At 43.1% G+C, this 15,436-nt stretch overlaps 1 protein-coding gene across 5 annotated transcripts in view; it reads left to right on the top strand.

Annotated features, from left to right (window-relative positions):
• The first annotated feature begins 5,558 nt into the window (after window positions 1-5,558).
• The window catches only part of LRCH1 (leucine rich repeats and calponin homology domain containing 1), a 117,256-nt gene continuing 107,378 nt past the window's right edge, over window positions 5,559-15,436 (top strand). For all 5 annotated transcript variants that reach the window (XM_040056815.1, XM_040056813.1, XM_040056814.1 and 2 more), the window contains exon 1: window positions 5,559-5,796. In XM_040056815.1, the coding sequence (XP_039912749.1) occupies window positions 5,559-5,796 (238 nt within the window). The remainder of the gene's footprint in view (window positions 5,797-15,436) is intronic.

The raw sequence follows: 15,436 nt of genomic DNA, 5'->3' as shown, positions 1-15,436 counted from the left end.
GACGTGTGCTGCCATCAAGCAGGCCAAGCGGGTGAAGCCCCTGTGGTATGGCGGGCGATGGTCCAAGTATAAGTACGGGGAAGCCTGGCAGATTGACTACATCACCCTTCCCCAAACCCGCCAAGGCAAGCGCTACGTGCTCACAATGGTAGAGGCCACCACAGGATGGCTGGAGACCTACCCTGTGCCCCATGCTACTGCCCGGAACACCATCCTGGGCCTTGAAAAACAAGTTCTTTGGAGGCATGGTACCCCTGAGAGGATTGAGTCAGACAATGGAACTCATTTCAAGAACAGCCTCATCAACAACTGGGCTAGGGAACATGGCATTGAGTGGGTGTACCATATCCCCTATCATGCACCAGCTTCAGGGAAAGTAGAAAGATACAATGGACTGCTAAAAACCACCCTGAAAGCACTGGGTGGGGGATCATTCAAAAACTGGGAGCAGCATCTAGCAAAGGCCACCTGGTTAGTTAACACCCGAGGTTCCACCAACAGAGCAGGCCCTGCCCAATCTGAGTCCCTACATACAGTAGATGGAGAGAAAGTCCCAGTAGTACATGTAAGAGGTTTATTAGGGAAGACAGTTTGGATCAATTCTGCTTCAAGTACAGAGGACCCCATCCGTGGGATTGTCTTTGCTCAGGGGCCAGGCTGCACATGGTGGGTAATGCAGAAAGATGGAACCACACGATGTGTACCCCAGGGAGATTTGATTGTTGGGTGAGAACCGTGTGTAATTATCGCTGTGTGCTGAATGGTACTGCCACTGTATGTAGCTGTATATTGCATATTGTTTTTATATAGATGTATGTGTGTGTAGAGCTGGAATATATATTAGTTTTAGTAAATTGACGATATGGGGATACAAGGGGTGGAATGTCCTAGGGTAACTTTATGATGCCTGTATCCCCAATCGTCTGTTCTGTTTGTGCTGTACATTGAGTCCTGTGCCTTTAAGACTGGTTCTAAGAGCAAGGAGAAGCGCGGAGTTTGTTTTGAGAAAACTGCCCGACTCCTCCACATTCTTCTGCAGACAGCGTGTTCGGCGGAGGCTTGGAGAGACGGCAGGACAGAGATCTTTTTCTTTGCTTTTAGTTAGTTTCAGCTAGCTAGGGCAGAGAAGTTCCCTGGACTGTTTTTTTTCCTTTTTCTTGGAACTGTTTAAACCTGCTCTGGACTGAAAACCCAGGGGAGCACTGGGGGCTGCACCTGCGGCCCACCGGGGCCTGGAGCTCGGCATTTTCCAGCAGCACCGGAGGGACTGGGACTGAGGAGAGGCACTGAGAGAGAGAGCCGAGCTACCCCCACGGCAAGGACTTTCTCAATTTGCCATCTCACTTCAGAAGGAGAGGTTTTATTGTTTCATACTGTTCATTCTTTATACTTGTATGCACTTCATTTGTTTAGTAAAATAGTTTTTTCCACTTTTCTCCAAAGAGGGTTTTGGGTTTTTTTTCCGGACCGGTGGGAGGGAGGGATCCTATATAGGGGTTTTCTCCCAAATTTGTCCCAAACCAGGACACCTATCAATTAATTGTTCTCTACTTCCCCTCATCCTTTTTTTTTTTTTTTTCCCCCTGAGTATTCTGAGAGGTAGGTGTTCTGTAGATGGGTTTTTCTGAGCTATTTCCTGATATAGCTTCCTTGCCTTTCAAACTCCTTTCACCAGCTTTGCTGCAAGGAAGCTCCAGTGCATTGTCTGTTCTGCGTAGGCTACTCCTTCTCCTGGTGCGTCTGTTCTGTGTAGGCTACTAATCCTTCTTTCTGGTGTGTCTGCTATGAACTGCTTGCCCCAGGAATGCTGAGAGCAGGGTAGGGAGTCTGTGCTCTAATTGAAAGGAGCATCTTTCATTCTGTGCCACCTGATGCTTCAGTATGCATACTATTCCTCTAGTAATTTTCTCTGTCCTGGTGCTGTTTGTCAAGCTACCAAGGATGTATAATGTGTCCTGAGTTGTAGCTACTGTTTTGTGTGGCACAAATAGAGGCAGCCTTGCAGGTTGAGTGCCACACACTTTCTGTTTGATGTTTTACTTAATGTGTGTGTTGTTTCTGTCTCCAGACCAGACAGCTTGCCCACTGCAATATTCACATGAAGAAATCATTGGTGTACCCTGACTGTGTCTGAGCTGCTTCACACAATTCCTTCTTCAGCGTTATCTTAGAGCACATGGAGCATAAGGTGAACATCTTCAAGCTATATGGGCCTTGCCATTTGTCTTTTTTTCTGCCAATTTACAGTCATAGAAATTCACTCTGAAGCTCTAAGGCTCATGTCTCCCTTAGCTACTTAGTACTTTTTGTGCATCTCTGATATGAATTTTCTCGTCACAACCATTAAGCGTGACCCAACTGGAAGAACAGTCACCACTCTTCTGATACCATCCATAAGACTTCCTTCTGCATTCTTCTCTGCTCTGCTACACTTATCAGCTTCCTGAAGAGTATCCACTGTTTTCCTCCTAGAGCTGCTCCTAGAAGCCCCTTTTAAACTGCTCTAGGTTTTATTGAAGAGTCAAACAACTGCAAATACTGTCACATAGGAACTGGTAGGGGCAAGGAATGGATGGGCTGCTTACAGTGACAGCTTTCCACTAGCTTATTTTAGCTGTGCCAGGATGTGCCCACTTAGTGATCTGACCAAAATCAATATACGGAGCATGACTTTCCAAATGCATCTGCATAGATAGAAAACTGGTGCTGGTGTGATTGATCTCTTTGTTTTCTGTAGTTCTTCCAGTTTCTACTCCTTTGTATCTATAGGAAGAGAGTTAGACCTGGCGCAGTGCTCAGGCAGTGAGGAGAGAAAGTGAAGGCAATGTACAGCCTCAGTGCTATGCAGGGTTTTTTTTTGCTTTCCACAATCTTGGTAACATGGGCAGTTTTCACAGTGTTACTTCCAGAAGTTTCAACTCAGCGTCTGATAAGCACAGGTCATGCCTGCATTGCAGCTCAGCTGCTCAGATCAAAAAGCAGTTTAAACCACTCTTGATCCCTGATGATTGGTGTGTGCCCTTGCACTGCTATAAAGTAAAACCTACATCTTCAGCCCCTGTTAGGCCAAGTGGCTGCATGGCCCCAGCCTTTCTGTAATCTTAGCTGTCCTGATGTTGCATGTCTTAAGAGGGAATGCTGTGCTGACTTGTCTGCCTTTGCCAGCCACAGGCCCTTTATGTGAGCCCAGCAGGGCAGCCAAGGTGGGTACACAGTGTCTGCCTGCAAGCAGGGTAACCTGGTGGCTCCTCTGGGCTTTGGGGACTTCCTGCAAAGGAGGACGAGTTGTCCTTCAGATAAGGCTGCTAATCCCCTTTCAGCAAGATGCTGTGACTCAATTCCCAGCGTTAGTGTTACGGTGTGAGGTCAGACGAAGAGAAAAATAAAACTTTTTTTTTTTTTTTTTTTTTTTTTTTAAATAAAAATCAGCTTCAGAAATAATTTTGTCTTACCAGAAGTAGGGGAGGAAGGGACGTGGTGTTCTACTGGTGAGAGAGCTTCACAAACCTCACCAGAAGACAGGCCTGATTCCTGACTGTAAAGACCTGATGCTGGAAGAGGAATTTTTCATCTATTCTGCTTGAATGTTTAGCTCTATATTTAAAATTTCCAAATAAAATTCCATGATGTTGGGTAATTTAATACACAGGAAATCTCCCATGCAAAGTCATTTATTGAGCTATAAAACCTACAGTATTTCAGAATTTCTTTAAAAGTATAAGAATATAGTACTTAGTTCATTTAACTTGTATTTAAGAAATTGCATTTAAAAATATAGGGGGAGCCTGGCAGTTAGTTCTTATTCACAGTATATTCAACTTGAATAATGTTTTTATTACTTACTGTTTATTAACACTTTTATTTAAATTGCTGAGAAGATGTAGCTGTTTATCTCTTTCTTTATGCTTTCCAGCAGCAATGCAAAGATTGCACGCCAACTGGAATTAAGCATTTTAACAAAACCAAAACATGCTGTGACTAGTGGAAATTTGTGGGTAATACGATCTTCATAACCCACCAACAAGCTTTGTCAAAAGCAATGTGATATCTGGGCACAAACGTTGTGGTAAACTGTTGGTTAATTTCAGCTAGGGACTGTTGCAAGGAAGGCTGTCAAGATTTACTCTCTGGTGCATCCAAAATTTTCTTGAACTGGTAGTACACTGACTTAGGCATGCCAAAAGCTAAGATCTCTGCATCAAACATGAAGAACTGGCAGTAGTAGGTATGAGGGGAATTTGCAATGGAGATTAGGCTCAGGGGTTGTATTTTAGGTGTAGTATAAATGTAATTACTGTAAAATAACCCCCTCCTACCTTACAGCTCTTTCCTTAATATAAGGCATCTCTTTAAAAACACTGCTATGCTGCTTGCTGACACTTTTGCACTGATACAATGCATATAAAACATAAATGAAAAATGCTGATACCGAGAACGTATCTTAATTATAAAGAACAAGTTTTTAATGGATGCTATGGTATTTTATGTGAAAAGGTCCACCTCTAACACCCTTCTTCCCATTTTCTTAACACTTTTTTCCCCCAGTGCTCTTTCTGGTTATGACTGCTATGATGTCTCCTGTTCTTCAGAAACCTGGGGTTATTTCCTTGTGCCAGTTAGGTCTTCCTTGTCCCTGTAGCACTCAGTAGTTGAACTTCCTGGAGCTGGGAAGGCTTTGGTTTAATGTCAACCATTGACCACGGCTCAAAGTAAGTGAGTGATATGTAATGGTCTGTAAAGCACGGGTGTGATGGTGCACCATTCCTGTTTTATCTTTGAACTCTGTAACCCCTGTGGGAACACTCGGCCTTGCTGCTCTCCATCTCCTGGGCTCAGCTTTGCCAAGCTGCAGAGAGGAAGGGGAAAATAAACCAACCCTCACCCGCTCGGAAAGGTCATCCCACAGGAAACTGAACGGATGGTGGTTCCTTTGCTTGGTTGGTCGCCACAATTCCTTCGAGGGTCTCTCTGGGGCAGGCTGTGCCCAGGAGCCACACACAGGTGTGAACCGGCGCCTGCGGGAGGAGCACGGCACAGAAAGCCCTTCTTGCAGGGCAGGCGCTGCCCAAGGCCTCGCAGCTTTAACTTCGCAATGAGGAAAGCCGAGCCCGCACACGCTGCTGCCGGCACACCTGCAGGCCCACACCGCCCCGCCGCCCATCGCCACCCACCCAGGCCCTGGGCCCTGCTGGGGGACAGCTCCGCCGGGGGCCGGCAGAAGGGGCCCAAGCAGGCGGCGGGCAGGCCTCCCGGGCCGGCTGTACAAGGAATGCTGCGGCAAGGAAACAATGGAGAGCCGCCCCCTCTCCGCCTTCCCGCCGGCACTTCCAGCTCCGGGAGCAGCGTGTCGCCGCTAGGCGGCGCCGCGGCGGGGAGCGGTGCCGGGAGGGGCGGAGCATGCGCAGTGGGCGCGCCTCGCCCGGGCCGCGCGCCTCCGCCCCCCGCCCGCGCCGCCGCCGCCGCGAGCGGGAGGAGGAGGAGGAGGAGGAGGAGGGAGAGAAGAAGGGAGGGAGGCAGGTCCGACGGCCCTCTCGGGTACCCCCAGCGGCGAGGGAAAGATGGCGACGCTGGGAGGCGAGTCGCAGCCCTTCCCCTCTGCCGCTCTGGCGGCGGCGGCCGGGGTGGGCGGCGGCGGCGGAGCGCTGGGTCTGCAGGCGCCGCTGAACCGCGGGCTGGAGCGGGCGCTGGAGGAGGCGGCGCACTCCGGGGGGCTCAACCTGAGCGGCAGGAAGCTGAAGGAGTTCCCGCGCAGCGCCGCTGCCCCCAGCCACGACCTCTCCGACACGGTGCGGGCAGGTGAGCCCGGGCGAGCGGCCGGGGGCGCGCAGGGAGCGGGCGGCCGGGGAGCGGGGAAGGTGGGTTTGTTGGACCGCCCGGGACCCCTCCCCGCCCCCTCGGGCACCTCGGTGCCCCTCAAGTTCCCCGTGAGGCGAACACCCACTCCCCACCCTTTCGTTCGCCTTCCCCCGGGGCCCGTCCCCATACGGAAGCCGAGCCCACCCCCATCTCTCGTTGGACCCTGTGCTTTCTTTATTCCCCCCGCCTTGGTGTATGAGGTAGGTGTTTGCTTCCATATGGCTGGATCTGTGCACGCTCCCCTCCATCCCCCCGCTCGGCGTTCGGTGAGGCAGAGCTGCCTCTCCCGTGGCACACTGGGGGACTGTGTGGGGAATTCTTGCTCGCACCTGTCCTCTTCTCCCTCTGGGGAATGTTCGTCTCTGTGCCACCCTTCCCTGACTGCTGAGGCTTGCGGTGGCAGCCAGCCTACCTTTGATTCAGCCGCGGGAGGAATGCAAACACAGTGCCAGAGTGGATACCTGTCCTGCTGCTCGTGGGTGAACCTACCTGGCACGGAGGGGATGCAGGTCACTATGTAACCACACTGAGATACTCATGTGCCTCTGAACGTGGCACCTGTTAGCATGCCGTAGGTGGAGGCACATCTGTATGAAGGCTGTTTGCTGTGCAGGTGCCGCAGGGAGCATGCTGCCTCTCACAAATGCCACTTGTTCTGCGCTGGGGTTGACATCCCCCCTCTTAGTGTCCTTACAGTCGTGTAGCCGCAAGTGCCAGGTCCGTGTAATGCTATCTTCCAGGGCAAATGTAGAGAGAAATCCCTGTCTTCACAGGCACTGTAGATATTCTACAGTGGGGGACACCATCATTACGTAGATCTGTGGAGGGGACAGGCCTGAAAACCCTGCAGGCAGGAGGAGTGCTGGGGGACAGGTATTCAGTCTGTGTTAACTTGCCCTCATGCCTTTCTTCCAACATGAAAAAGGCACACTTATTTCTCCCCTAGGGAAGCAGACCCACCTCAAAGGGTCATACCAGTTTTCCTGCCCCTGTTGATCCCAGGTGTTGGAACCTAATCCCTTCTTTACCTGGTGTCACAAGGTGGAATGATGCTAACCCACATTAGAAGAATGTATTAGTGTATTGCTAAGGTCTTCAGGGTACAGCCTCTGCATGCCCTTGTGTGCCCATTTGCCTGCTGGAGATAGTTGTGTTGTGGCAGCAGAGCAAGAGGCGTGTAGTCACTTGTTCTTGTCCCACAAAACAGCAGGTGCTATACCTGCATGCAGACATGTGATAACATGAATTTAAATTCTCAGCTACTCCTGCACATGAGGGCATTTATGTCTTCCTGTATCTGGAGACACATGTGCTGCCTGCTTATTGTCTCTGTTCCAGAGCTAGTGCCTCAGATGTGTGGTAGGTGTCATGTGTTGTTGTTTAACTTTGTTACTTGATGGCTGTTTCTGAATGGATTTCACATTGGTCTGTGTGAGCACCTATATCATCATATCAATTAAAAGAAAGCAAAGGAAGCTTGATGAATGAAACTAGCATGAATTGATAGCATGAATTACCGTACTAACCATTAGCTGGCTCAGTAGCAGATGTGAAAGGGATAGGCATGGTAGGGGAACTGTATGTGATTAGAAGAATGATTTTCAGCTTGTCATCCCAAGAAAGGCATTTTTATCTCATTTATTTTTTAAAGCTGAAGTCTAGCAGACATGCTCCAACACAAGACAAATAGTTTGGAAATCCAGAAATTGTGCTTGTTTAGTTTGACCTAGTATTGAACCAAACTGTTGGAAAACCAAATTGTATACTGAGGAGATTATATACTGGGAAGAAAATCGTTTGATTGATAGTGATTGCATGTTAGTATTTATGTATTGTGTAAGTATGTTCTGTACAGGTATGAGCTGTGTGTAGTGTGTGTAGGTAGCACCTGCTTCTTACATGCTTGCTTGTTCTACTGATTTTTCTAGGAAAAAATAGTCTTTATCTTCAAGCATTATTGTGCTTTTGTCAGCGTTTACATGGAAGACATTCAGTATGAAATTGAGTGTAGAATTGTGTTTTCATTCTTTTTGTTTGATATAAACAGCAGTGTAGATCAACCCATGCCTTAATCTTGTGACAGCAGCAGCCCTTTTATCATTGCCCCTTTTTAGAAGAACAGTGTGTTAATCTATAGTTGCTTTAAGGTTTTGTTTGTAACAGCTTGTTGTAACTGTTTAATGGGAACTGCCTTGAAAGTTGTGTGTTGATATATTTCAAAAAAATCCATTTTTAAAAAACTTGATACACTACATAACAAATATATAAACAGAAGAGATGTTTGGTTTAAGGCCAGGTTTCTGAAACTCTTGAGGCAAACTCTTGATGGGAATTTTCTTTCCTGCTTCCTCTCCATAAATGTGCATAGTATAAAACTTTCTTGTACTACTTGGAATAGATCCTTGAAATGAGTGACTCAATAGTTTCGGATCTGATGTGCTGACATGTCTCTGAAGTCCTGAAACATTGGTTATTGGGATAGGGGTAGCCTTTCACTTTTTTGAAGGGGAGGAGGGGATTGCCAGTCTCACTGAAAATTGAAAATACTCCTGGATGTAGAGGAGATTAGTGAGGGGGGTTGAGTTTAGAGGTCTGAGGAACAGGGAATTTCCAGAAAACTGAAACCATGTCTGCACTTGACAGTGTTTTAGCATTACAAACTGAAAATACTTTTTGATTCAGAAAGTGATAATCCACAGCTGCTCTCAAATAAAATGTTATCAGACTTGTTTTCTAGAAAGGTTCTGAGTGCTTTTTGTAGGTCTGAGAGAGAAAAGGGTGGTCAGCTTTAAGTTCTCTGTTTCATGCATTTATTTTTTTCCTGAAGTTAGAAGTCCGATTTTATATAGCAATTGATGCACTTACGAAAGGGATGTGGCTTGTTTGCCTTTAGCAGCTGGGATGGGATAGTTTGATTTTTCTAGTTCTTACTGCAGTTACATTCTGTAATAACTACAGAGGCTGAAATGTACTTGTCACTTTCTATTCCTGTGCCTTCTTGTTACGTTTTTCTTCTGTGACTTTTCTTTGCGTTAAATACATCTTGGTTATAGAAATGTGGTAGAACATTTCTGCCTCGGTCTTTGAGAGTTCTGCTCAAGTGCTGAGTGACCTGGTCAGATGGAACTTTCAGGCAGTATCTCTGCACACAGAATGGAGTTTTCATGGTGTTCAGTACTGGTAGAAGAAAATAAAACCTCTATGTAAAGTGTCTTGAGTTAAGTCAGATGTTTTAAACCACATCAGTGTGGATGCAATGCAAAAACCATTTCAAAAATAATAAATGCTATTCTTATCACTTTTATTACAGACTGGGTTGTGCAGAAGGCAGTGGTGCAGTAATCACATAGTTCTTAAGTAATAGCATGCAATTATGTTCCTCCAAACCACTAGGAATGCTGGAAGCATGTTACTTTATAAAAGAGCAAGCAAAGGCCCCAAAGATGTAACCATGACTGCCTACTGTATTACTTCAGCCTCCTTCTGTGGGCTTTGATTGTATTTCTGAAGACAGATCCTCTGAACTTTTTCTGGTTAATACCTGCTTCATCCATTTCTATTGGGTGAGTTAGGCACATGAGGAGGGATTACTTGCTGCTACTGGTAGTGACCTGGCAGAGAAGAAAACAATTTAGCATGTAATTTAAAGAATTTATTAGAAAATAATTGCAAATTGAAGAATTAGATTGCTACTTTGGAGAGTACGAAATTTTGGAAGTAATGTGGGGGTTTTTTTTGTGCAAGAGAATGCTCTCTTGATAAGAGCTCTTATCTGATGTTTTAAAAGTGCTTCTAAGTGGACTGTACTTGTCAGACAGTGCTGTGTTGAAGACACCTTTGCCTGGCAGTATCTTTGAAATAGTTGTTTTGACTGTATAACTATGGATTTGCTTTCAAGATGGTTGAAAAATCACAGTAACACTGTGAGCGTTGATGCTGGTTCAGGTGACATATGTTCCTTTCATTCCTCTTTGCTGATAACAACAACAGGAGTATTTCTTGTTCGCCCCCCCCTTTTTTAAAATTAAATATGATGTGCATGGTGCTCAGAGGAACCTTATCTAGTCAAAGATGTTGCTCCATGCAGGGGAGTTGAACTAGAAGGCATTTAAAGATTCAATCCAGCCTAGACCATTCTATGATTCTGTGTACATGACATTGTAATTAATTTATTCTTACTTATTTTCTCCTGCTTTATTAAATAATTCTTCCTTCACATCTGAGAATTCTCCTAGTTACAGCAGTAGATGTACAGTTGGTTCTACCTGTTCTAAGTGCAGGGTGTCACACATCCAGACTGGTTTGTTTGTGTTCCTGCACACTTCCAAATATCAAATAATGACCACTGTCTTGACTCTGGTTTAGAATTTGATTGTTATTTGGCCACTAGAGAAAAAGATAATTGATATGCCTCTCTCCTTTTAAGAATTCTCTCCGATAATTACTTAGAAAAATTCATAATTTTGAATTCATGTTTTGATTAAATTGTGGGGGTTTTGGGCAAGGCTGAGAGCCATTTGTTTTGCTCATTTAATCTAAATTCATATTACTAAAAAATGTCTTTATAAGGCTAAAAAAGAATAGAACTCTTTCTTTTCAATTTCAAAAGTCAATCCCTTCCTACAGCCTTCCTGTGTTTATTTGAAGATTTCTAACCTTGCTTACTGTTTTTTTAGATAAATAATATCTTAAGTATATTAGGACAGGGAGAGAGAATAAATGTGTTTGCTTATTATCACCAATGAATTGAATATTACCCTGCAGCAAAACTTAGGAGATGTAATTCTTATGGCTAAAAAATGAAGATAAATCAATTTTGTATTCATTATTATGTATCCAGCAGTATATGTAATAATGTTATGTATTTAACAGTTTCTGATGCCACCTGATCGTGTGGCCTGTCTGGACATCTCTGTGCCAGCATATTCTAGCTTCTGTTTTTTACTCATAAGCAATGCTTTGGGAAAGAGCTTTATCAAACTAAGAGAGATCTTTTAGAAACATTGATGTGCATAGCAACTTATAACTGCAGAATACCATTTAAACCCTCTTGGCCCTTTTATTCTTCCTGAAGCCTGACTATATCCTTGCTTGTGGATCTTATAAACATCAAGGCTATTGAGTTCTATTGAAAAGAGTCTAGTAGTTCTCTTGCTGCATAGTCCAGTCGGTTGTGCTTCTGAAAGTTACCTCTTTTGTCTGGAGATTTATGCCCCTATAGCTGAAATGTAGCCAGTGACTTTGCAGGTGCTGTTAGAATCTCCTCAGCCCAAATGACAGAGAATTAGCTCGGACTGTCTTTGTTGCGTGGAACAAATTATGAGTACACAATTGCCTGGTTACTGTTTCAGAATGTGGCTTGAGCAGATTAATGGCTTTCTACCGCTGACTCTGTGTGTGTGTCTTGTGTTTGTTTTTTCTTCTTGACTTGCTTGCTTTGTACAGAGGCTTCAAAACAACTGCACGGGCTAAGAGGTAGGAGGGATGCCATCCTAAAAACCATTGGGTAGGAGGAAAGGTGAAACCCCTCAGTTTCATCAGGAGTAGGCTCTGCTGCAGATTGAACCTTTACCCCCAAAGTGAACTTCCCCTTTAGGGTGGCAGATTTTTAAACGGCTCTGCCTAGAATTGCCATGTTTGGACATGCTGTGCATGTAAATGAATAAAAGCTGAAGGCTTTTGTAAAAATATTGTCACTTTGTGCATCCTTGCAGTCTGCTTGGAAGAGACTGACTCAGAGCTCAGAAGTGCTGTTATGAAAGTCAAGGTGCAGCAGGTTCCTTTTCAAATGCTTTTAGACAAGTATTTTTTGCAGATCCATTTGCCTGTGACCACTGGCCTGGTGGGAGGTAGAAGCCAAATATCCCTACATTGTTTGTGAGTCTCCTTTTAGTTCTTCCCTTGTCTGTTTCTGTTGTGTCTTCAGCAAAAAAGGCATCTTGGTTTAGACATCTCTTAAACAGGAGAGACTATGAATCTTAACACAGTTACTATACAGAGTTTTGAAAACACCAAATACTTCTCTGAGTGGAAGAGGCTGAGGCAGAATCAGCTGTGAAAAATTAGAATGAATATTTGCACAGTAGACCTGTGGCTTGGAAGGGGGCAAATGCCAGTGCAATATAGGTTTGAAAAAGGAAATAGATAAAAAGAAGATACTATTAAAGGCAGAATTTTCATAGAGAATAAAAACTTGCGAACTATTGAAAGAAAATATATGAAGTCAAAGAAGAGAAATTCATGTAATGGCTTGGGATAATTCTCTGAAATCTGTAAAACTGAGGAGAAAAGCCAGTTGTGTTCATAATAATTAGAACTGTGTGCATAGAGAATCAGATGAACTTGGAAAAAATTGTTTGGCTCCACGATACATGACATTTACAGACTTCATTACAAATAATAGTTTCAAATTCATACTTTAAAATACTAACTGTTGAATTTAAATTTGGGAAGCTTGGCATCCATTTGTCTGCATAAGGAGGGTCCAGTGAATTTGCTGCTTGCACAGTTACAAGATCGACTGAGATGGAGAGACTGGTGTTTGGTGTATCAGAATGACCATTCTAGGAAGGATGAGTAACTTCTCTGGGCCACAGGCTGACTGCTCATCATTCTGCCTGCTGTGTTCTTGCTGACTGTTAGTAAGCATTTACTAGGTTTGTGAATATTCCCAAGCTGGTTGGATTGCTAATTCACAGTTAAAATCAATATGATTTAAATAATTGAAATGACACTTCCTAGACCAGAGGTATCTTAAATTTGTTCTGCTGAGACTAGAATTATGGAAAGTCTACCCTCCTGATCACTGTCAAAACCGGAAACAGGTTTTCAAGCTCCTGACTTCTGACTGTTCTCTGCTGACCATGTTGTTCAATGTATTATACACACATCAGGGCAGCTCTTTGGAATGGTACTGAGGAGTTAAGCTTCTGGAGGAATAATTCCTTTCTGCTAAATTTGTGCATAGATGTGTCTTTGTGGGAGGAGTTCATTTATGAAATTCTAATGCTTTCTCCTGAGTGTCTTTCTCTAAGGGTGTCTTGCTGGCCAGCTTTTTATTCTTTTTTTTCCTTGTATGGTGCAGAACACCCTAATGCCTGTAAACCTCCTAACTATTTAAAAATAGAAATAACAATAACAGTCTTTTGTCCTCCTATCCTAGGCTGTGAGAGAAATATTCTTAAAGGAAAAAACAGAAAGTCAAAACTTGTGAGATGATGATCATGGCAGAGCCATGTGGGGGTCAGTTTTGTGCTGAATTTGGAGCCTGAGGTTTGCACTTGCTTTTGAAGCTGCATGAAGTGTTTCATGTTCAGCTGAGCTTGTATGGATTGAGTTAAAAACTAACTGACAAGTTAATGATGATTAAGTGAGGTAGTTGTTCTAGGAATGGTTAGAGAATTTACTGGAAGTATCTGGAGGTTTTAAATATCAGAATAGAGTCTTTATGAGAAGAGAACAAGAGCAAAATAGTGGAGCCCCACATTAGCAGTGACCTGTGCTGCTGAATGGATAAGGTTTTATGTTGATTTTCTGTAGATAGGTGATTTTATTCCTTGGTGTGAAGTGCAGTAGTTGTAATATTTTTGTTTCCTTTCAGGACGATGGTGCTTTAAAATATTAGATTAGTAACAGATTTAATTTCTAGGTTTTGGAATTAACTATAAAAACTAGGGGTTTTCTACTGTTGTTACCGGATAAATACTTATTTTTGGTAGGAGGTGACATTGCTGGAGCAGCTGGCATTAATATGTGTGTAGAGGATTTAAGGTAAATAATTTTTTGAAATAAAGAAATAGAATTCAGTGAAGTACATTTTGGAAGTATATTTAAACATAGCATGTGACTTGATTTCTTTATACTGTAAACAATACTAAAATTCTACCATAATACTAGTTTATATTCTAAAGTAGTATGTTTCAAAAGTGACAAAGTGACTGCAAATGACACTTTCACTTCCATTTGCCGTGTGTGAACAGATGTGAGGTTTTTTAGCATCTAGAGTCTGCATCTTTGGTTGTGCTATTTGAAATGACACTTCTCCTTTGTAGCATTACATTAGACAGGCAAAAAGTAAAAATGAAAAATAAATAAGATGGAGGAAAAACCCCACCACATTTAACTGTGAAGAGAAAAGCATGAATAAGAAGCTGGACCTGTTTTTTGGTGAACAGAAAGAAACATGTTCATAAAATGTGTGTGCAAAGATAAATCACCGAAACTGATGGAGAAGTTTTGTAAAATGAGCAAGAAATGGGGTAGGAAAAGGAAATTGAATCAGAGGTTAAGCCAAGGAAAGAAGTGGAGTGGAGTACACCCTTGGATAAACTTTACCAGGGTAAGGCAAGATACCTAACCTGCAAATGCAGTAGTTTATGTATAGTAAGAACCTTATGTTAGATTTTAAAGACAATGCAATTGTTATCATGGTCAGCAAAGCTTTTATTATTAAGATGACTTTTTGTACTATTTAAACTTTTAACTGTTTAAAAACTTAATGTCAGGAGAAATAGGGATTATTGAACTACAGACTATAACATTGCTGCTGTTATATTACTGTATTTTGAAAATTTAGAAAACAGCGAGGCTTAGCTGAATTGATTCAATTCGGTCTTTTTAAGGCAGGGCAAGGCTATTAACAACAAAGCTGTCTGTCTATTCAGTAGGGAAGGAGGAAGAACATAGTATCATTCATATGTTATATAATTAAAAAATGCAGACAGTTGTGAAGATTTCTGAAATGGGTGTCTGGTCGGAGCTGAAAGGAGCTTTCTCAGCAGTTGAGGCAGGACAAGGATGCCCTGGTTACTAAATACAGCTGTGATTGATCAAGGGAAGCAACTTAACCCGGAGTTTCCCATGCTTGTTTTATGTTGTGTTGCTAGGGTTTCTTGTTTGCTTGTTTTGTTGTTGTTTCTTGAGTTCATCCCAGTTGAAGAAAACTGTCCTTTTGCCTTCCACATCGCACAGTGTGGTTTCCCTGCTTGGTAAGTTTTGTCTGTGATCTCCTTTCCAAGGTTTGAATTCCAGTCTGGCTGAATGCCTGCTCCTTGCTTGTGTTGCACTTAGCAGCCATTTAGATTGCCCTGTGTTACTGACTTGGTTTTTCCTCACTCACACGTGTCCTGTCACTTGCAAGGTTTGCTAGACGTGTTTTTTTATTTCCTTCTGCTTACTCATGTGTTTGAAGGAAGATAATTTTTTGAATTAAAGAAATAAAATTCAGACCAAGAATATCCTTGTGCTGTCCATCTGAAATGTTTCCATATTTTGTCTGATTTTGAGACCCATCAGTACCAGTTCCTTCTAGTTTCTATACAGCATCAATATGATGATGTAGCTTCTTAGTCATAATGTGCAGAAATGCAGATTGATTTACTGAATTGTAGCAATGTTATAATGGATGTTTCCATTCATTGTATGAACTTTGAAATGTGATGGGAAACTGTTATGTTAATTTGGCAATATGTGGTTTTATATGTTATTTTTCTGAGGTTTTATTTGGGGGTACAAAAAAGGCTGCAGAGTCTAAAATTGGTTTTCATTAAAAAAAAAAGAAAAAAATGGCAAGTTTCTCCCC

Source organism: Hirundo rustica, chromosome 2, assembly GCF_015227805.2.
Source record: "Hirundo rustica isolate bHirRus1 chromosome 2, bHirRus1.pri.v3, whole genome shotgun sequence".
In the NCBI taxonomy this organism is placed as follows: Eukaryota; Metazoa; Chordata; class Aves; order Passeriformes; family Hirundinidae; genus Hirundo; species Hirundo rustica.
The sequence above is the reverse complement of the archived record's forward strand: the minus strand, read 5'-3'. Positions and strand labels throughout refer to the sequence as shown.